The sequence below is a fragment of the Apteryx mantelli genome, chromosome 10, assembly GCF_036417845.1.
Source record: "Apteryx mantelli isolate bAptMan1 chromosome 10, bAptMan1.hap1, whole genome shotgun sequence".
Taxonomy (NCBI): Eukaryota; Metazoa; Chordata; class Aves; order Apterygiformes; family Apterygidae; genus Apteryx; species Apteryx mantelli.
This window is the reverse complement of record NC_089987.1, coordinates 11,795,174-11,819,393: the sequence shown is the minus strand read 5'-3', so window position 1 is coordinate 11,819,393 and position 24,220 is coordinate 11,795,174. Positions and strand designations below refer to the sequence as shown.

Here is a 24,220-nt window from a genome sequence, read left to right as displayed (position 1 = left end):
TCTTTTGCACTTTTGACCAGACAGTTAATTGATATAATTTTATAATGTACAGCTATATATAGGAAATAGTTTTTCCTTCAAAATTTATCTTTCAAATGATACCGGACAACAGGAACATTACTAGACTACTCTTAGGAAAAAACTCACACTTACAATGAAGTCTACAAATTGTCTAGGCAAATAGCTTGCTTCCATGTACATACTTGTCCAGAGCAGCTTAGCACTATGTGCAAAGCATTTCATGCCCCCTCATGCTCATTTCTCCCTCTCTCGCTAGAATCTGGTAATAACCGAGATAAACACTGACAAGCCAATGAATAAATTAAACACCAGCAACACAGATCAAGGTGAATGAAGGATTTCTCCAATACTTGTACTGACATAACATGAGCGAACTAACACTGTGGGACAAAATCGGCTACAGCATAACCAGGTGCAACTCCATTAATTTTCAGGTAATTTGGACATGAACCATTAGCTGGTATCAAAAAAAGGCTTCAGTGAAGTGACGAAATCCACCACAGCTGTGAATCCGGTCCTTACTATTTTAATGGATATCCAGCCCCTTCTACTAGTACAGATTTTGCTGAGTAGTTTCATATTTGTGTGCTTCATTAAATACATACACTTACAAATTCCAGTTGCTGGGAACATAGGGGTATTTTTAATATTTTCTCTTTTAAATAGTCCAGTCTATAGTATCAAATTCTGTGTCATGTATTGCCAAACAAAAGCAGGATATCTCTTTATTTGATAACCTGCTATAAACAAAGCAGTGCCAAGCACAGAGTGCAAAGGTGCTGGCACCTTGCTGCAGAGATGCCTGCAGCTATTTATTGGGCAGGCTGTCAATCACGAGAATTCATTAAACAATTCTTTAAAATGTGACAGGGAGGATTAATGTTAAGCTCCATGTAACAGATACGGTTTTCCACAATTTATAGTCCTATTACTTTATTTATTTTTGCTATATTAAGGGTGGGGAAGGCTATCTGGGCAACAAGGATTACCAAGGATGGAGGAAGAGACACATACTTTCAATACTTTGTTATTAGGCCTTACCAAAGAATTTTAAGTTGAATTTTCCTATTAATGCAATTGAAAATTTAATGAGCTTCTTAATTTATGACTTCAGTAGGCTTAAATTATAAAACAAAAATACAAGCTGCACTCTAATTGCCTGACTGTGTCTGAAAGCGACAGTGTGTTTGGGCTTTCACTTTAGCATCTAATCTAAATATATTAACAAATAGCACAAAATCTTTGTGGTTTTTCAAAGAGATGGAACAGAATTATTTTTTGCAAGAAACGAAACTATGTCATTAAAGCGTTACCTTTACTATTATATTTAATTCACATCATTGTGGAGGATCTCCAGGCTCTTTAAGTAATATTTAATAAAGTTTTGTGGCACCCTTGAGAGGTCGTTAAGCAAGATTATTCCCACGGAACCAATAAATGGAAACAAGATGGAGCGGGTAGTATCATGATGACTTAGAATCTGAGCCAGGTCCTGGAAGGCACCAAACATGCTCAGCTCCTTTAAAGGTACCTGAAGTTGTAGACACATATCACTGCACAAGATTAAGCCCTTTCTTTGCCCTGTTCTGAGATATTGCAGTCTCTGTTGAATGACTTTCCCATTCAGTTCAAAACTTTTACTAGGGCTATAGAGCTACTAGAAACCTTCCTGTGCTGATCTGCTGTGGGTCAGCAAAGGCATTCACACTGGGATTCCCCTGCAGTCTCACCGAGGACAGTTCCATGCAATGTCTTGAGCTCTAACGGATCTAGACCGCACAGCAAACATCTGCGCAACCCAGTAGCTGGGGCCAGCCAGCTCAGGCCAGAACCTCTTAACAACATAATTCCTCGCTACCACAAAACCCATCAAAATGGACATTTTTCATATGAAACTGGAGCTTTGAAATTTATCTTCAGTTACCTCAAACAAAATTTTTCCTATCAAATAGATATTCTGGAAATTTTCAGAACTCCAATATTTATTTTGAATTTTCTTCTTTAGTTTCTAACAGTTTTACGCTGGTTCTTGACAGTTTAATAGGCGCATTACTACAAAATTGTTACTTACATAGAAGTTGAAGTACTCTGTTAACTTTATTTTATGTAATCAGGACAGCAGTCAATACTTCCATACCTTTTCTTCAAAACAGAAAATTCACAAAACAAAACACTTCATACTGCATACTGCCTTTTTTCAAAAGGCTGCTAATGGAAAATTTTTGGTCAGTCTTCTGTGATATAGGACTTATCTTCATTTTGTTGAAAAGTTATATTCTAGTCTTGAGTCGAAATTTTGTTTTCACTTAGATCTTAACCTAAGAAAGCAGTACAGTGAGTTTGGGGTTTTTTCCTCCTTGGGAAGACATTGTTACTGGTTAATCACATCCACCTCCTCACTTTGACACATGGATTAATACTACTCATGAATCTGAGTTATTGTACCTGTTTGCCAGTCTTCCCACCAGATGGTAGTAAAGGTGGGACAGACCCAAAAGTAGCAGAGTCCAACTTCATTCCAATCAAACCCCAGGTCAGCTACTTACACGACATATGTTAATTCTCAATTGTTATATGACAGTAGTTTTCTGTCCTATAGACAATAACTTTTTGCAACAGTGTTCTAGAAGCCTTAAGCAGCAGCAGGTTTCTGACCTTTCTGGTTGCTGTTGGATAATGCGTGCTTCATTATTTTTCAATCATACTGACTATGTTTCAAAAATGTAATAAATTCTCTGCAAGTTATCTCAATGGCAGACAGTAGCAGCTCCCTCAGGATGCAATCTACCTACTTCTTAAGCGCATCGTTGTTGGAACTAAGTGACCTGGAAGGCTGCAAACCCAAACACCATCATCATCATCATCTAGCATTACTAAATTTACTACCAAGAGAAGCAGACAGTTTAGATCAAGCAGCTTATTGGGGTTTTTTTGTTTTTTTTTAAACAGGTGACTTCTGTTTTTCACAGACCTGCTCAGAATTTGGGGAAGGGGAGGAAAGGAAGGAAAAGAAGGATGCCATTTATGAACATTAGTATTCAGCAAACTGTCTTTCCCCAACCTCCTCCTTCCTCCAAAGGAAAAGCATAGGGAAGAACAGGAACAGAAGCAGTTGCAGGGTCTAACAGTGCCATTTGTCACTGCCAAGATTCATCAGTGATATGGGATTACAAGAGGGAACAACTGAAAGGTTAAGGATTTATCTAGAACATCTGAAACAGATATTAAACTGAGATTTATAGCAATGTGCTTGATGAAAATTAATGTTTACTGTCTCAGCCAGTAATACAGGAAATGGAAAGGAATTTATTCCTTTCCTAAGAGCCACCAGTGACCTCTTCCACTGGTCACCAACACCAAAGAGCAGGTACATGTTTAACATTTTGCATTCTGACTTTAAAAGGTAGCAAATTAGAAGAGAGAAGAAAATTGCATCTGCCAAAATATGTTTGCATGGGTAGAGCACTATAGGAGCAGGGGCAAAGGCTTCTGAAAATGCCTGTGAGAAACAGGTTTTAAATGGCTAAGTGTGGTTCACTGACTAGCAAGACTAAGACCCTATGTGCACTAAAGACTTTTATAAAAGCTAATAAAGGCAGCTTTATTGGTTTTGTAGAGCCATCATCAGCATTTTCCTTTCAATATCTATCTAATGACATGCCTTTAAAAACAGTTACAGGCCTGTAAAGATGAATGAAAAAATAAGAGACCATGAGCAGAAGTATCACAAGCCTAACATCTTCAAGCCCAAGCTGTTATTCAAGTTCAGATTAATCTGATCAGCTATGCTGGTACTACTACACCATACAAACTTCCTTTTAGAGGAAGTGAGCCAAATAAAACAGTTTTTTTAGCTTTCCTTACATACCTATAATCCAGTTATTAATTGCATATTATTCTAAAAGACTACTGTCCTTTCAACATGAGATTGCAAAAACAAATGCTTTCCTGTAGACTAAAAATAGCAGCTTTAATTATAAAAAGAAAGAGAAAAAAATTACATATCTCTATTTTGGGATTTCTGCAGTTAGTGTACCTTAGCTACTTCTGAGTTTGGACAATTAAAAAAAAAAAGTAAACATTTTCTGCTCTGATTAAGTCACATTTAAGAACATTTAGGTTCTTAAACTAAGTTTAAAGCACTACATACATTTTGTTTAAAATTAAAGTGATTTTAATTGGAATGAAAACAGCAATATTCTTATAAAAATATGGGATACAATATGTTCATCAATACTTCTCTATTAACTTCAATCAAATACAGATCCACATAAAAAAGGGAATTTTTGAATTAGTAACAGCATTTTACATGGCATGAATATCCAAAGTGTTTATGTTAAAGGAAATACTAAATAAAAATAAATATAATTAAATCTAGTAGAAAAAGGGGATTCTTCACTCAACCCAAGGTTTCTGTATGACTTTAGTCTAATATTCCATAATTCTCTAATTCTATAACCAATAAATTAGGATTCTTCAAGCCCTGTTCAGTTTTAAGGCAGGAGAAATCCCTATCTGAATTTCTAATGATTTGCAAGTTTATTCATTATACAAAGCCGTATGCAGATAAGGGAAGGTGGAAAGCATTCAAAACATTAGAAATCCTAATAGGGATTTCTTCTCTCAAGATGTTCGTGTATATTCATTTTAGTTATTGGAATGCCTTTAGGGTGTTGAAAAGAAAGAAAGAAAATCCTGAGAAAAAGCAGGAGTCACAGTTCTATGGGGAAAATCGATGCACAACAATAAAACAGACTAATTGCTTTTGGAAGACTCACAGAGGAGTGTGGTTTAAGCAAAGACACAGATAGTTTTAGATCTCTGCAGCCTTAATAAAACACAGAAGAACTTTGTATTACCTTACTGACAAGGTGAAATCATCATTAAACATTACTGCAATAGGCTCATTTTAAACAACAACGGCAGTTTTTCAGGTTTTCAGAATATGAGCAGAAACTAGTATTTCAAAAACATAACTCTTGATTTAATAATCATAGATCCTACCCACATCTGAATTTCTTTGAAGTGCTCTGCAGAACCAAATAAAACTTACAAGTCCCCACACGAACAATCATGCAAGTGGCCCATATACACACACATCTAAGTTTTGCAGGAAATTTTTCCATTCTCTACAGTGGTCAGTCCATTGTGACTTTAGGAGAGAGAGGATGGGAAGCCAAAAGATTAGATAATGATATCCGGAAATTTATCCCATCAAAACAGCAGGCACAGTACGAATATTGGAAAAATGTCCATGTCAGCAGTTTGCCTGACCACCAATGTTAATTTATAAATACAGATAAATCTTGCAAGCAATTCCAAGGCAAAGAAGGTAGTACAAAATATTAAGGAAAACCTTTCGGACAGAACTTAAGAAAAAAGTCATTCCTTGTTCAAAAGCACTGCCTGTAATCAGCAATATAATCCTGAATTAGGGACACCACCTTCATGATATTTGCAGGGCACTGTTTACACTCTTGATCAATTAGTTAACACGCACAATCCTCCTCTGAGGAAAGCACGTTCTCCCTATTTTATAGCTGTGGAGACTGAGGCAGAGACATGTAGTGGTTAACTCAAGGCTACAGAGTAAGTCAAGCATGCCAGGCTCATAACTTTATATCACATAGGCACCTATCACCTTGCAAGCTATTGAAAATTAAGCCCATTAAAAACGTAAGCAGCAAGACAGGAGATGAACATCGCCCAAGCTAAGCAACAAAATCATGTTACCTGACCCATATTTAGCCATTTACTAGCAGCAGATTGCTTAAGAATTTTTCTTCTATTAATTCAATCCAAGACCATATCTTATTAATCTGCTATTCTATCTTGTGATTTGACAGAATGTATTTACGAAACACATCATTATGAAATGCATAATTAGTCACTACAGGAAAGATCTCTTGAGGAGCCAGAGTTGCAAAAATATGTTCAGACATTACATCAGAAGTTCTGTTTCTAAACTTTTCAAAGGATATTATTGGTCTGCCATAAAAATAAAGAATGCAATGAATCATTCAGTCTATCAGTCAGTTCCCCAAGCTAATGCACCAGTATGAAACTGGAATGGCTGGTAGCTTGAAAAATATTTCAGTATATTGGCAAGAAACAAGCCTGCTAAAGAACACATCGTCTATCTTTCCCACAGTATATTTCTCTTATTAAGAATGTAGTTTGAAAGGCTTGTCTGAAGAGTCTGACAGTCACCAAGGAAATCACTCATATTGCTGCTTCCAGCACTTGCTGCCAACAGTTTGGCAATTACCACCTTCCTTAATGTGGAAAAAAAAAAAAAAAGGAAAGTGATGTAAATGGATAGTCCCATTCATCTGGAAGCAAAACTCTGTGCTATGCATTCAAATTTCAGAGGTAGTAAACGGAGATCAGAACAAGCTTCCTATAATTTTAATGATTTGATATTATTCATGTAAGACATTCTTCTAGAAGTTTATCAACCTTGCACCACATAAGGACCATACCAGTGGAAATGTGGGTTTTCTGGAATTCCTGTGTGTAATTGGCATGAAGGATCTCTCAAGAATATACTCTGAAGAATTTCAGCCGTGTGCAAACAAACCAACTGCAGAAGCAGTTGTGGGAAGGGACTCAAGGCCATGCTACTATATATTTTCTCAAAATAAATGGAATTTTTGTGTCCTCTATAGTGAAACATATATAAAAGCTATTTGAAATTGCCCGTGATGTGCCTTTGCAAGTTTCAGCTCATTTCAGCTTCAAAGAAAGTTCAGAGCATCTGTGAAAAGAAAGATGAGTGAATTGGAAAATGTGTGAAAACTTGCTTTTTGCAAACTGTAGTTTTCCAGAAGAAAGGCTTCAGCAGAGCAGCACTAACTTGCCAACCCTTTTTATGAAACGTACAGTGAGAAGACATGAGTAAAAAGATTAGGAGAACAGTTTTCTATCACCTGCAAAATTGATAATGCATTACTACTCACTCACTGAGGAAGTGATCCTGTACCCACTGAAGTCAATGCCAAATTTTTCATAGTTGAAAAGACAGCGCTAAGCTGTCATAAATAACTGTTGCTGAAATAGGAGCTATTACAACACCATAATAAAAATTTTTAACTTACATTTCCAATTCTGATTCTCAGAGTAGCAAATCTTTAGATAGCGTAGTTCAGAGTTTTTTTAATATTTCATTTCTGAATGGAGAGTAACAAATTTGTAGGGAACTCAGCCACTGAACTGAAAATATCAGCCCTCTTATTCCCCTTCCCAATCAACTTCAAGAACATGAGACAATCAAATCCGATTTACAAATAGTTAAATGTTTGTTTCTGATGAATGCTATTCACTTTAAGCATAGTAGTCACTGGCAATTACAGCAAAGTCAAGTTTAAATGTAGAAAGTTATGCTTAACATAGGATCAAAACTAGAAATCAAGACTGAGAGATGAATTGATTTGTCAAAGGCAAATATTTATTAATAGCTGAGATGAGAACAAAAACACAAAAGATTCCTTTTTTTTTTTTTGAAAGGTTATCTAGTAGAGTTGCATATACTATTCTCTTAAAGATTTAAAATAGGTCTTTTCTAATGTTTACACATAACACAAGAATGTAACCTGTACACATTCTCAATGAAAGCTCAACAAGATAGTAGCTTAGTAAGAAGTCCACATTTAAAGTGAGAGCCTTGCATCTCAAATGAAGGTTTCAAGAGAGGAGCAAGCAGAGTCAAGACTCTTCGATTAGTCTATGACTAATTCAGCTAGGAGAAGTCCTGTAAGTACATAGTTTTCTGTTACAATCCTGGGGTTTAATCAGCATTAGAGCAGAGGCAGCAAGAGTTACAATATTGAATTATGCCGTGCAAATCATACATCCAGTCAATGGTGTGTTTCGTTTTCAGGAAATAGTTCCATCTATAAAACTGTTGTCTTGGAAGACTGAGTTAAACTTGCCGATTACTTCAGAGGTCCTTTAGCTGATGCATAATGGAGAGAATGAATTGCATATAATTGCATGCAATGCATTGAGTGAACCATGAATATATTGAAACTCTACGAACAATGACCATCATAGAAAAGCTTTCAGTGAAAACAGACACATTCTCTTACTTTTGTCAGCTAAATCAAAGTTACGTTCCTAGTCAAAATATTCAACCAGTGACAATTGGCTATGCGTTGTTTGTATGCACTGATATATAAAATCAGATGACTCAATTGTCTTAGAAACTATTTCCCAAGTGTGAGTTGTCAAGATAGATGCAAACAATTCAATCACTTGGTTCATATGGCCCTTTCTCGGGTTGATGCATTCTTCTATAATGGGATATTAGGAAGAATTTGGAAGTGCTATTGTGTGCAAATGAAAAATGCAGATGGAGCCATTAAAGCAGCAGTGGCAGAGGGGCTCTCACTTCAGGCACTGCTCATGGTTCAGAGAGCCAAATAGAGGCAAGCATACCAGAGCCCTTCTGGTTCCTGAGCCCAGGCAGTGGGCTGAACAGGCAGAAATGGCACATGTAGGAAATGGGAGAAAGAGGGACCAAGTGGAGAATCCCCACCATTTCTCCCTGCTATAGCAGATGTGACCTCTTTAAAGACAGATGTGGCTCATCTAGGTGTGGAGATGGCGAGAGCAATCACCAGCCCACAAGGAAGGTCACTTCTCTCTCATCCACACATCTCTGAGGTAGACTACCACACCACTGCTGTATCTCCCCTTTTACTTCTCTGCCCGCTCCCATGTTGTGCAGGGGAGAGGAAGGAAAATGCAATGGTCTGGCAGAGGCACTGGCTAACAGAGCGAGCACAGAAGCCACAAGGATAGGGGAAGATACCCTCCTTCAGCAGCAGCTCCTGATGTGTCCCAATCAAGCTGCTTGCAGCCAAGTGTGGGTGGAGAAAGGATAGTGCCAGAAGGGAGATGTAGAGTTGTGCTGGGAAGTGAATAGGGAGAGGCACCAAAGGCCTCCCTCCGAAGCAGATACCAAGTGGTGGATGGATCAGACCCTGAGATATCCAGTTCCTAATGTAAGAATTGTGAGCAGTGGTCAGAGTGAATGTACTCTAAGCCACACTCTTGCTGAAGTTGCCTTAGGTAGGTCCAGAGGGCCACATGATAGAATGCTTCATTAAGCTCATGCCATATGCTCTATAAGCACCTGAACCTGCAAGACATCCAGACATGTCCTGTGAAGCATTAAGTACTTACAAATAGAACAGTAGTTGAAGGAGGTATGGCAGGATGACATTAACCAATGGCCTGCAGTGGCCTTCCCACACATTTTACATGCTATCCTAATTAGCTTTCAAAGTTAATCACCATCATTGCTGAAGTCCAAGAAAATGAAATTTGAACAAAATGAAATGCATTAGTTCAGCAGCACATCACAGGCAAAGCAACATACATCAGTTTTTCACACATTTTAGTATAAAGGAGTTAAATTTAACCACAAACCACCAGTCCTTATCTGATACACAAGTGTGTTTGTGTGGAATATCTCCCATTTCCATCATCAATAAGTTTCTTTGCTCATTTCAAATCTTACTCAGAGAAGTCTGATGCTTTTCAATACCTCTCCCTGCTTAGCACTCTTTCCTTAATTTACTACAAATTTCTTTTTCTGTTGCCTAGGGTTAAGGAGTTAATTTCCCAGGCAGCAAGAACAAGTACTCAACCGGTCTTAGTTAGCTAAGTTAGCTTAGCATAGTTAGCTTAGTTAAGAAGCTTAGTTAGCTTCTTCATCCCATTCACTTCAATGAGAGAACTTTTTCCTCATTTAAACCCCCCCCCCCCCCCCCCGTCCTCAAGCACTGTCCCTTACATTAAGGTTAGTAGACATTTGACAAATTGTCCAGACATCAGGTTCTGCTTTCCAGGTGTCTGACTACCAATTTTCAATGACATTTACATAGCCAAGGAGAAAACACTAACACCAAACTGCCACTTTACTGATGGAGAACTGCCTGCTGATATGCCTGGTGGCCTCCATGGACAATAACAATATCAGACTACCTCTTTGACCTGCTGGAATGATTTTGTCAGGCATAGGCACTGCTCTTTGCATCTGGTTTTTGATGCAGCTTCATGTTCTCTGCCACTATAATCTTGAAATCCTCCAAGGTCTTTGACACATCAACATTGTTCTTTGTTTATTAATTGGACTTGAGAACAATTCATTTAATTTGTGCTTTGGCTTGGTTATCCTTAATTCCTTAAATTTCTTAAAATAGCATTACAGCATCTGGAGGTTCTACATTATTAAAACTGTATTAGAGACCTCTGGGTGGAATAAGCCCATTTCACTGCTGTCTGTTCAAGTATGTTTGAGAGCTATCTTAGAGCACGTATCTTAGCTTTCTTGGAACGAGCACTGTATTGTTTTCAAGGATGCAAAGGCAAGCTGGCTGCCTTGTAACACACTTGGTGACAAATCCCTCAGTATGGTGCCCAAAGTAGAAAAATGCACATATAGTCAAGGTGGAGGCTGGTTACAACTCCTTCTGCATGCCACAATGTCACATGAATACAGGAAGTAGTCAGCACTCTGTTTTTGAGCAGAAACACTTCCTGAACCATTCCATTAACTTTTTTTTTTTTAACAGATATGAAAGTCAGTTCCAGAAATGATTATGTAAATTGTTCTACCAATCACTCAGTCAACCACTTTGTCCAGACTTTTAAATAATCCAAAGCCTCAATTTTCCTTCCAGAGGCTTCCTGAAACTCTGATGAATCTTTTCAGGCTGTCTCCTTCTCTAAAGGAGAGATTGCAATCACTAAAACTTGCTGGAGAAGCAGTGCAAGTGAGCTCTTTAACAAGAGACAGTGAGTCCTCAGTGGGGAGTGGCAGGATTCTTCCAGCCACTGCCTACTAAATGACTAGAGAAAGTCACCACTGTCTTTCATTGCTTACTAGTCAGGAGTAAAGTCCAGGCAAAGAGTTCGATCCCTCACACCCAGCTTCCCCAGAACCATTATCTCCTATTTGTTTCTCACAGGACATGAATCAAAGTCTGTCCAAATAGCACCCTTTTAACACCATATTTTGTAGCAGACATGCAGATGTTAACTTAAAAATTACATATCGGATCTCTTCTACACAGAAGACTTGTCAGCAGTTAACTACAAGAACAGGAAAAAGGGAAACAGAATGTCAGCTCTAGCCCAACTGATCTTAACATATAGTAAGACACAGCATTTGGGTGCAAATCTGTGGTATTTGATGCCAGGTCAGTCTGTTAAATCAGTGAGCTCCATCACTCAGAGGCATGTCTTTGTAGATCTACTTTGAGTTTTGCTTGCAACCTTCTCCCTTCTTTCCATCTACACTTTCTCTCCCAAAGAAATCTCTCTAGAAACAGTCACATGAAAGTAGTCCAGAATTCTACCTCTCTTACTTTTTCCTCATTAGAAAGGCCACTGAAGCTTTAGTGCCCTACTTGCACAATTTCTTGAAACATTTCTGGTATTCTAGGTGAGCTATTCTGGCTAACTCCTCCACTACAGTCATGAATCACATACAGTGCTTGCTTGAGATTCATTGGAAATCCTCTGGTTACCTGGATAGTTCCTACAGGCTAGTAAATATAAATGCAGCACTATATTTTAAACCTTAGCATTTATTTTTTTAATAAACCTGCACAAAGTGTAACGTCCTTGTCAAAGTCATACTATGAAGGCTCTCTTTATGCAAATATTAAATGTGACAATGGAGAATAACTGAAAGGTATTAAGTAGAAATTGCAAGTAACTGCTGACAGTGCCTGAAAGCTAATGATGCTAATTAATGATATTCCCAGGGATAGATCTATAGAAGGAATGGGGAATGTAATAGCACATACTTGGCTTCTCTGCTTTCTTTGTAGAATTCTTACTGAATATAAATTAAGTCAGAAAATGTCACTCTCTAATTAGGATGCCTAAATAGCAAAGAAAAGACAAAGTAAACAAGTAGTGGTACCTTCCTCATAATACGTTTACAAGCAGGAGCTTGTATTCTTTCAATTAAGCTTACATTATAAAGGTCCTGTGCATTTTCTTTTCCTTTATGAGTTATCAAGGAGACACACCAAGTATAAATTGCATGCATATTTAGCCAAGGAGATGGATTCAGGATATTATGAAAAAACAATAGCATGTGCCTCTCTAAGAGTTGATATGCCCGTTCTATTAGCATGTCACAAGGCAAGCAGGTATCAGGATTCTCCAGTTGTAAGTAACACAAGAGTCTCCTCTCCAAATAACTTATGATCTAAATAGTGGAGTAGAAGACAGGTGAAGAAGTCTCATTACAAAGTCCAAAGGCATATAAATAACTTTCTGGACAGAGTAAGATCACAGTTTCAAAAAAATATTCAGCTAGCAAAGTTACTGCAGATATGTAGATGGTAGTACTTACCAGGAATTCATAGCAATACTTTAAATGGTTTGGGATCTAAAGGAATTTGTTCTTCTAAATTGCCACTATTTGTTTCTCCTTCTCTCTTGCTTTGCCTCTTAGAGTCTGATGAATCTAAAAACTTGCAAGGTAAAACCATATTGGATTTGTGGGTTTTTTTAAAAAAAGGGGGGGGGATAAAAAAATTTCAGGAGACGGGCTTTCTTATTAATGCACATAACAGAAAAATATTCACAGTAAAATAGACTTGAAGTTGTTCAAGAGGCACAACCCAAAACCTATGACAGTGAAACATAAGACCAGGAAGATATCAGGAAGATGGCCTAGGTATCTTCCTGCAGTTCTCTGGAAAATATTGTGCAGACATGAACACTATACTCAAGTGGCACCCACAACTGGTGTTCACCAGCTCCATCCAGTGGTCCTAGCTCCCTAAGAAACCCTTACTGGAAAAAGCAGAGCTGCATATGAAGGATGTCCTAAGTTAAAATGTCAAGGGGGGCATTATTGTTAAATGACTGGCTAGAAAGGAGCTAACCAGGGAAACAAGAGGGAAACAAAGATGACATGACAGCAGCCCCAGCTCAGCAAGTGCTGCACTTCAGAGCAATAACAACTTTGTGCAGTTTTGCTTAATTCTGATGTACAGGATTGGTTACTGCTATTGCAAATGAAGAGGGAATATTGAATTCTTTGATAGTGTGAAAATCCTCAAATGACAAACATTAAAAGTCATTTAACATGTGTGCCGATCTCTACTTTGGTTCCCCCATTTGTACATTTTTCTTGTCCAAACTGATGGATGAACCTAATGCTTTTAATTATTTCCAGGGTATGCCCTTCAGAATTGCATTCCTTTCCCCATATACTGTACTTCTGTCCAGAGACTCCCTACTTCATTAAGATGGAAAGTGTCGAGAGGATGGGACCAGACTCTTTTCAGTGGTGCCGAGCGACAGGACGCAAGGCAATGGGCACAAACTGAAACACAGACACTTTCATCTGAACATGAGGAAAAACTTCTTCACTGTGAGGGTGACAGAGCACTGGAACAGGTTGCCCCGAGAGGTGGTGGAGTCTCCTTCTCTGGAGATATTCAAAACACGCCTGGATGCAATCCTGTGCAATGTGCTCTAGGTGACCCTGCTTGAGCAGGGGGGTTGGACTAGATGATCTCCAGAGGTCCCTTCCAACCTCAGCGATTCTGTGATTCTGTAATTAAAATGGAGTTAATAAAATGCAGACATTCTTGGTTCTGCGAAGTATTAGAAGCTTAGCTTTTGTTGCACCCTTGAAAATGCTGGATCACAGACTCCGAGCAGACACTGAGAATTCTTTTTACAGGGAAAGAAAGGTGAGAGGAAGGAAATTACTGGAAGTAACAGAAGCATGAATGAGAAGAGGAAAAGTACAAGAGAAAAAGCTGTCAAACATTAATCAAAAAGAGATTAGATGGTCACCAAGCACTAGAGAGGAGCCAATAATTGCATCTTGGGAAACACTAAAAATGCACCACGGAAGCACAAAATACTCTCAGGTTAACAGTCCATGTTCTCCGTCATGGCTATGAAAGTCAGGAACCACCCCCCCCGGAACACACACTTGCATTGGGGCAAAAATACTCCATTCCCACAGTGAGGTTCTTTAAAAAGTTGCAGCATTATATTGCAGCCCACGTACCCTAAAATGAAGCTTACTGAAAGATACTTCTCAGCCTGTCAGTCCTCAGTTATACTGGGACAACTTCATCCAGGTGGAGATGTTTCTACAGCCTACTTTCCACCAACATCTGGCGTGGTAAGGATACACACATATATCCAGCTGCCTGGATGAGTTAGAATCTGATATATCCAGAAATGTGCAGAAAAAGCTGGGCCTTGAGACCTTAGCCTTCAATGGATGAAATATATCTTATTACTCAAGTAATCATCTGTAATGTGGAGAACTAAACATCATGATTAGAAGTCAGATACCTGCATTTTAATCCAGACTCATACTAAAGGCTCACTGTATGAGTCCAGATTTCAATTTTTCAGACTAGAATTCAGCACTAATATGAAGGTTTCAGGCAATCAATATTTGCGTTTGGAATTCCAAGACCTGACTACCTAAAAAATATAAGCTTGGCAAATGCGGCTAGAAGCCTCTCTACTTCTCATGTGTAACAAGCTGGAATGGAAATGAATTACTATGCTCTTACTATGCTTTGTGATCTAATGTGGAAAAAGTCACTAAATGTTGCATACTGTAGCAGTGGAACTCAGAATGAATTACAGTAATATCTAATTCTTTGGTTTCTGAAAAAGCTGTATGGCAAATGAGTTCCCTGGTAATTCACTCTCTTCCAATTCATACGTAAATAGAATCATTCTTGTGTATATAATTTCTCCGCCACAAATACAAAAAGGTGCTGTAAAAGTGAAAGGTGCTACAGAGACTGTATTTGACTTCATTCATTTCAGGAGTGATGGATAAGTTCTTTGGTCAGATATCAGGAGGCTCAAGGTCTTCCTGCATGTCTCCTGGCATTCATAGAGAATACAGTAAGATTTATTTACATCATCTTCACCATTAAAACAATTAGTGTGAAACAAAGGTGAAATGGGACAATATAGTGTCAGAAACGTATTCACATTTTTCTGTAAAACACCACAATGTGTGTCCTGACTCTAGACATTTAGCTTTGACAAGAGCTCAGCATTATATCATTTACCCAAAGCACTCACTGTAAATGTTACCTCATTTACAGAAAATGACACTGTGTATTTGCAGCTTCACTGGGGACTCGAAGAAGTTCACTGTATAGATTCACCTGTTTCTTAACACACACTTTCACATGTTCTACAGCTTTGCTAAGCCTTCTTTGCTTTGCATCATTAATTTTCCTGTCTGTATTTAAACCAGGTAGTGTATTATGTGGCTTAGACAGGGACTTTTGATTTTTTTCTGTCAAATATATCTATCTTTCCTTATCTAAAATTCATAATTTATATTTATATATAAAATACAAGAAAAACATCTATACACACATATACAGTTTGTTCTATTGATTAGGCCTCAATTTCAAAACAAAAAGTATTTTCAAACATGAGATTTCTAAATTTAAAAAGTATTCCAAATATATACCTATGTATTTTTTAATATATGTAAAAACAAATAGTTTACAATAGTGACAGTCTTAAAAATCATGAAGATTTTTCTGCCTGAAAGAGTAATCTAACTCAGATATGTAAACAATTAGACACTGGAATAAGTTAGGATCAGAACTGGGCAGATCTCTAACAGTTAGGGATTTTTTCCAGTTTTAAATGATCTGACTAATATTCTGAGAAAAATACTTTTCAACATAAAGATTTTTCATGCTAATCAGAATTCTTAGTCTTAATCTACTATTCATTCTTGATTAAGTACCTGTTGTCTTCTCCAAACAAAAATGTAAGAACTGGAGCACATGACAATAGGACACCTGACATAGAGTCCATGCAATGTTATTAATGGCCCTACCAGAGTATATATTTCACAAATCAGTTAAGGAGACGCAAACAAGTATACACTGCTCATGGAAGCACATTTAAGGGAAGGGATCACAGATGCAGCTTGAAGTTTTCATTTTTATTAAAAAAACATTTCAGCTGTAGTGTAGTCTCAGAACAGAGAAAAACACCAGAGGCAAACCAAAATTAGGTCTTCAAGCAGAAACAGAGGAGAAGGGAGACAGGCAAAGCTCTATAATATTACACAGGGAAGATGAAGGCCATTTTATTGTATTGCTAGTAGCATTAAAAAAAAAAAAAAAAGGCACACAATGGGATTGACTATATGGTAGGACTGGATGAAGCACAACGCTCGTATTTCATGAAAGACAACAAAAGCAGGCATGAAACATAGGCCAAGCTCGGGTCTGGAAAATCATGGCTGCGTGCACACAACACATGAAAACAGACATAAATTACGTATAGTTGTTAGAATTATTCTGTCTCTCAGCTATTTCTTCTCTGTCTGAGCACTACTGAGATATTGGTCATTGTCATGTTTGGCACCAAACATTGAATGATCGCTAACTCTACCTGGGTGCAACAGGTACCAGTCATTTATTTATGGCAAAAATATTATAATTTGTGTTACTTTCTAGCTCTTAGATGTTAGTGCCAAAATAGCAAAGATGTAGCATAACGTTGAATTTAGATTTGATTAGCAGAGTAGATCTGCACAATACAATTTCACCAAGTTCACAGTGGTTTTTTTTTCCATGTAGCTTCAAATCCAAAGTGACAGACTGTATCAGAGAGAGCTGAAAGAAGCCAAGCCTTAGAAACTACAAATTCAGAACACATTCAAGAGATTGGCAAACACTTCACCAAACATCTACATTGAATATGAATTGTTCTGATCATGTGTTAACACCAGTAAATGAAGAATCATTTTAAATAGTTACTCGTCTTCTGCTAAGAACATTTACTGTTTTTAATTTCTCAAAGCACAACACAGCATTGCTAAGTATTCGTGCTTCAAAAAAATTACATTTATGAAACACTGCTACAAAGACGGAATCACTTGTAATTAATCATAGAAAAAATACAGGTCTCCTACCTGTTCTTCACACTTTTACTTTTTATTATTATTATTCATAGCAGATATATACTTTTATAGCTAATTACACTGAGTGTATGGCTTTGCTACAAACCATCTCTACTTCCACTGAAGTCAGGACAAATGACCATGACTAAATGATCCTGAAAAAATTAACCTCAAGTCTTACATTGCAATCTGGACACAGAAAATGCTCAGATATTTACATCTGATTCTGTCCAAAATACCGGCTCACTTTTTTTTATTTATTTTATTATTATTTTTTTTAATAAATTATCAAGTCTTTTCTTACCTATTTGTTTTTAATTGTGAAAAGCTCAAAGTGCTTTCAAAAAGGGAGTGCAAAGATGAAACATGATTTTGTAGACATTATGAGGTCTTATCTTTTGGGCAGAGCGGGGGTGCAAAACTATTCTCCTATCTTATACTGGCAAGTATTATTAGTTCACATTAGGATAAACATTTTAATCCGTAAATTCTTGCCTAGGCATGTTGACAGTATCAATAACCAAAGTATATCTCCAAGATCTGTGAAAAAGAATGAGGCATGACATAACACTGCTCAGACTGATTTAGAAATGCAAGAAAGACCAAAAATGTAATACCTAACAGAGGAATAACACAGATACTGAACAGAGTGGTAACTGTTGTCTGTAATAACATTATTATGAGAATTACCAAGTGCATTGTAGGAAATATACACAAGAGACCAAAGATATCCATATAACACAAGAGCAGAAATGACCAACCCACAACACCAAGCTAAGTTTCTTTTCAGAAAGAGAAGGTTTTTCAGGTTTAGCTTTTCACAACTGAACTTGGCACATATGCTTTATGCCTACAAGAATAGAGACTGTATAACAATATTCTCAACTTGCACAGAAAAAAAAATATTTAATTTCAAGCTCTGCTACAATAAGGCCTAAAGTAAAAGCTAAGTAACTACTCCAAGTAGCTGTATTAGTAATGCCTTAGACTGGAAGTCAAGCAGCCAACACAAATCTAGCTCAAGTGGCTTACAGTTGTGTCTTTAGGGTTAAAAAAGAAAAAAAAGGGGGTTGGGGGAGGGGGTCCAGGGGGGAGAAGTTACAGCTATTGACAACCAGAATGCTTTTATAGTTTAAACAGGCCACCCATGCTCTAGTATTAGTACTTTCAAGGTGTTGACGCTCATATTTTGCCATTCTTTTAGGACAATAATTTCCATACTTTCATTGTTCTGTAGCGTATTACACAGCAATGGAATAAATGTGTTTCTTAAACCGAACATATCAAGAATTGGACTGTGCAACAACAGCTTGGTAAAATCTCCTAAAGCCTTGTGCAATATAACCAGTTTTAATCCTCCAGAACTCAGACCAGGATACTGCAGATTTAATTAAGTTTCTTTTTTTTTGGGGGGGGAGGGGGTTGAAACACCTTGTGCCTCCCCGTAAAATATGTCTGGACCTATTTCTGGTTAAGTAAAAAAGATGCCCTGTGATTCTGATAGATAGTGAACCACAATATTCCCATCCACCTTGAGTTTATTACTAACAAATTACTGGAGTGAAATTAAAGCACATACACGAGAGGAAAAAAAACAAACAAAAAAACCCCACACACTGATGCACACTGCTAGATGAGCACTAACCCATAGAAATAGCCATAGCAATTTGACTCAGATTCCACTCTTAATATCAGTTTGTAGTTCTGTTAAAAAAAAAAAAAAAAAAGTGATTGATTATGCAAGTCTGAGTAGCTGCCTTAAGTAACCTAAAGAATGTGAATAACTAAGGCATGTACAGTGTTTCTGAAAGCTTTCATTACACTACAAAAATTAATCTGATTGGACTGAGCCATTCCAATGATGCTTTCACTTATAATGCTTTGTAACATCTTTACCTGTAACTGTCCTTGTCAAAAGGCTGTGGATTTGCAATGCAGAATCATTCCTTAAAACTGGAGTCCTCTCAAGTAGCACAGACAGTGATGATGGCAGCATTGTAATTTGAAAAACCCCAAACCAATGTCATAAATAAGCATTTTCAATAACTCATCCTGTATTATTAACTTATTCCTAGCAGAGGCTAGAAACAGTAAAAGGATCTTGTGCATCTACCAGAATTGCTTTCTAGGGTTTTCATATATTTATTGTTATATTTTCAGGTAGCCTTCACTGTAAAGTCAGAAGATTTGGCAAAATACTTACAATTGTGTATTGTTTTTTTGCCTTCCAAAACTCTACAAACATTTATACATAACTCCACTGTACATTATGTAGGTTTTACAGCAAAGAATAGCATTCAATGCAAAGCTATTAGTACGAACATGTACCATACAGTCCAAAGTTTGGAGAGTCAAACATCAACTTTAGGTAAGTACACAAAGAGTCTTTTTTAGAGCACTGACCTGGAATCAGGAGTTCCAGCTGCTTCTAGTTCTGCTACTGGTCTATTAGCTGGGGTTAAGCAAATCACTTCTTTCTCCATCTCGGCTTCCCCATCTGTAAAAGGGGAGGTAATGACATTTAATCCCTTTTGCAATTGCTTTTGACAGCTATAAATAAAGACGAATATTGTTACTATGAAATATAAATTAATTTCGATTCATCATTGGTCTATATATCATTGCACTAAAGGAGTTTGTTCCTGTTCTCCTTTTAGTTAAGGAGAGGACACACACTTATATCAGTCACACAAAAATATCAAACCATTGTTTGTATCGTTACTAAATAATGACTGTAATTTCTTTCTTTGTTTAGGAATAAAATATAACATGGGATTCCAGCAACCCAAAAAAGTAAGTTTTCAGAAATACATAAGGAAAATTGTATCCAGATTCTGAACATGGAGCAAGGATAGAGATTGGTCAGATAGGCCATTAGACTGGACATGAAGCACTGAATAGAAATGATGCATCAAAGCTTTGCTATGAACTGCATATTTTCTTTTTAAAATGTGAATTTGATAAGCTATGCAGCTTCAGTTTTATGAGGTTTTTTACTAGATTGGATATTGCTAAGACATACTGTAAACTTTGCATATTAACATTCTGTGCAAAATTCTACTGATAAGATGGATGGCCTGAGAGGTATATTAAAAACAGGCTAGAGAAAAATACTGGTGAGATTCCTCCATCTAGTGGCTGTTAGCACACTCACAGCAGCCCTGACAGCCCATCACAGCTCCTCACTATCTCGTAGTCAAAGGACAAGTGCAAAGTGGGTGAGTGAACAACTGTGCAGCCGCCAGCTGTCTCGCCAGGCACTGCCACCGGGATAAACCAGTGCGATGCAGCTCGCATTGCTCCACCTCTACGGCTCCAGCCTGACCTTCTCGATGGAGCAAATATGAGTTGTATCAATGGAAGACATTCAAATCATGGTAATAGAGTTTCCTCTTATGTAAAACTGTAGATTCATCATCACCATCATTAGTTACAAATATCTAGGGAGTCTGAACATGATCATCTTGAAATATCAACCATATCATGATTAAATAAGATTGAATTTCAGCCATTCTGTAAAGGCTAATATTTAAAAATACATCATCATAGCTGGTCTTTTACATAGACACAGAAACTTAAATACACATTTGACTACTGGAAACAACCTCTGAAGACAAGAGCAGAGTACAATAATCATTCCCATCAATGAATATATAGCGCCTTTTATGACAAATTATCAGTTGGTTTCCCACTTGGCATATGACATGACACCATCATTACCAGAACAGGCAAAAAAAGGCAAAAAAAGAACCCCCACAGACACACATTTTAGAAACATTACTTTGATGACCATTATAAAAGAAAACAAGTGTAGAGGATGTTTTGCTTTGTTTCTCAGCATACAGTGTATGTAGCAGTAAAAAGACAGGACTGTTTCATCTTGGTTCTGCTACAGCCTGCACAGCACTCTACAAGCTCTGTTTAATACTGATGTGTTCTGTTAGAGTTTTAAATGATAGTTACCAATTTAAGCAAGTCACTAAACAATCTAACTTTTTCTCTTTTGTCACCCGTGCTTTTTGTAGTGAATATTGGAGTTATCTTTTTTTTCCCTCAAAAAGAAGTTTGGTGCTAGAGAGACTCTCTCTCACCCTTAAAGGATGTGGCAAGATAACAAACTTGTGGCGTCATACAGGTTATAAATTAGCTACAGCATCTCTTCTATAACTGAAAGGCAAGAAAATCATAATCTAATCTAGGTTCTGCTGAAGATGCTCACTGAGCTATCCATGGAAAGTTCAACAGTTCAGGAAGTGTTTTCCACCACATTCAGTGTGATCCAAGTCAAGTCCAAAGTGCACAGCCTTCTGCCATATCTCAGCCAACCAGAAAGAGACTTGTAACATCACTATTACAATTTTTAAGACTTAATCTGCCATCTTGATTAATTAATTTCCATACTGTACATCTTAAAATTCACCATATGTCTTGTGTTTGAAGTCACCCATAATATTATTAGGAAGCAAAATAAAGACTGAAAATCAGAGGTTTGCAATTTATAAAACCTGTGTTAAATATTTTCAGTAAGCAATACACATTCTGTGACTATCTCTGCTTCCTCTGTTGAAATACTCCCTAGCAGTTCATACACAGCTCTGCTCCCAGGTGAGTTCTCAAAACCAGGATGGACATGTAGTTAAATAGGGTCCAGAACCTAATTTCAGTCTGAGAGGCATAAACATGTAGACAGGGATTAAATTCAGCTGCTTTGAGAAGCAGACAGTAATGGAGCACATCTGAGCTGTGCGCCAAGGAGTACCACGCAGTGCAACCCACCTGAAGAAAAAGAGCAGGTACCAGCAATCCCTTACCCATAGACCCACTTTCCTTCCTCTGTTTTCACTCCCTCTAATCCAGGCTACAGCTTCTATAACCACCACGTACTTCTCAAATTGTTTCTCACTGAATCTCTATCGCTTTGGTCCCAGCCTCGTCTCACTCAAGCATCCCTCTAGGCGCCTGGTTACGCTGCTCTCGTCACATCCGCTTCCCCTCCAGCGAGCCTGCACGTTCCCGTTGCAGTCCTTTCTGCTCCACTCCCCCCCGCTTGCTCCCTCCGCATCCTCACTCCCCCGTGCAAGCAGCACAGGCCTCCCTGCCCTATTAGGTGCCAGTCTATGCACAGTCACCCGCACTACAAAATGAAGCTACTGGAGGAGACAACAGCTTTCCGAGTGCCTCAACAGGCAGTCCGGAATACTTAACAAAACACGTACACATGTATATACGTATATACACACACACACACTCAAAACACTGACATTTCCACAAAAGGTAGCCACAGGCCCATGCATCTAAGAGGCAAGTCTCTGTCAAAACCTGGGTACAGGCACCACCGAAATACAGTGATATCCAGATCTGGCCTGGCATTTACCAGCTCAGGTTCATCTCTTAATTGCATGTAGATGTAGAACAAAGAAGAGTTGTTACCCATGAGGGCCCCAGCAGTGCTCTCTGCTGCACAATTCTGCTGATCGCAGAGCTGTATGAGCAGACCTACATTAAGTTGTACAAGCTGCTAATAGTGACAAACTCCTTGTTTAGTAACATCTCATCTATTTTTCCATCAGGACTGCATTTCCAGCAATAACCAGCATGGAAGATTAAGAAAAAATACTTCAGATGGAGTAGCAACAGTAAAGCGGAGCGGTTCATTACACCTATCTGAAAACGTGCCCACTAAGCTTCATAGCACGGACAGAAGGCAAAGCAGCGTAATGTCTGTGATGAAAGAACATCAACAGAAAGGTGAGGAAATTAATTCTATGAGGCTCCACAAACGGAGAAGGAGATTTGTAATTAAAAAGAGCCCTATTCTGATTTCAATGAACAGCTCCGCTCTCAGCCTGCCCACACTTAAATCTGAGGACAGAAATAATAACAAGTGGAAAAGTCTCTATCAGATCCAAAGAGAAAGAAAGAGAATAATGAGGGAAACTTGTTCTAAATACAAGAGTAATAATAGAAGAATAATCACTCCTTATCATGTTTCTAGAATATTTGTAGAAGATAAATACAGAGTTTTATACTGTGAAGTACCAAAAGCTGGCTGCTCTAACTGGAAACGGGTGCTCATGGTTCTTAACGGCCTGGCTTCTTCCACAAAAGATATCCAGCACAACACAGTGCATTATGGAAACTATTTAAAAAAGCTGGATGGGTTTGATCGCAAAGGAATTTATCACAGGCTCAACACTTACACAAAGATGCTTTTCATTCGTGAACCTTTTGAAAAGTTGGTATCTGCATTTCGGGACAAGTTTGAACATCCAAACAATTACTATCACCCAGTTTTTGGAAAAGCCATCATTTCCAGATATCGTGCCAATGCCACCAAAGAAGCATTAAGGACAGGCTCTGGAGTCAAATTTAAAGAGTTCATTCAATATCTCCTTGATGTACATAGGCCAGTGGGTATGGACATCCACTGGGATCACGTCAACAGGCTTTGCAGCCCATGTTTAATAGACTATGACTTTGTTGGGAAATTTGAAAGCATGGAAGAAGATGCAAACTTTTTCTTGCACTTAATTGGTGCTCCGCAGAATTTGACTTTCCCTAAGTTTAAAGACAGGCACTCCAATGATGAAAGAACTACCACTAAAATTACACAACAATATTTTGCACAGCTTTCTCCTTCTCAAAGACAACGCAGTTATGATTTTTATTATATGGATTATCTGATGTTTAACTATTCAAAACCTTTTGAAGATTTATACTGATTTGAGAATAGGGTCACTTCTATGGTCATATCAGTTGAATTGCATAACAAATCCAGGTGGTTCCTGTTATATATACACTTGTCTCTTTAGTAAACAATTGGTTGAAGAGCAACAAAAAAACATAGAAACACAGAACATAAATGGTTAGTGATGTTTACATCTTCACCTTAATTGCCTCCTTTTTCAAATCATATTTTTTCTATAATTTCTCTGTACAAAATGTATGTACATATATGTATAATCTCACATGTCAGGGCGCGCAAATAAAGCACATAATTTTCCATGCTGATGTGGCTTGCGTTTGCATTGGAAGGACTGTTTGAAACTGGGGGAACATGACTGACAGTCCTGAAGTGGATCCAATATTTTATTAAGTACTTCACTATTTTGAAAGTGAAGTCTTAGAAAGTGACAGAGAAGCAAGAAAAAACACTGAGGAATAGATTTACAATTCTTTGAAATCTGCAACAAATGAAACCATATACTAAATAGGCACTATGTATTTGAAGCTGGTCATAGACTT

The 24,220-nt window shown here is 37.7% G+C and overlaps 1 protein-coding gene across 4 annotated transcripts in view; it reads left to right on the top strand.

Annotated features, from left to right (window-relative positions):
- Positions 1–23,978, top strand: part of CHST8 (carbohydrate sulfotransferase 8) — a 188,413-nt gene extending 164,435 nt beyond the window's left edge. For all 4 annotated transcript variants that reach the window (XM_067302888.1, XM_067302891.1, XM_067302889.1 and 1 more), the window contains exons 3-4: positions 19,731–19,768; positions 22,546–23,978. In XM_067302888.1, coding sequence (XP_067158989.1) covers positions 19,731–19,768; positions 22,546–23,697 — 1,190 coding nt within the window. In that variant the 3' untranslated portion in view covers positions 23,698–23,978. The remainder of the gene's footprint in view (positions 1–19,730; positions 19,769–22,545) is intronic.
- Positions 23,979–24,220: the final 242 nt, after the last annotated feature.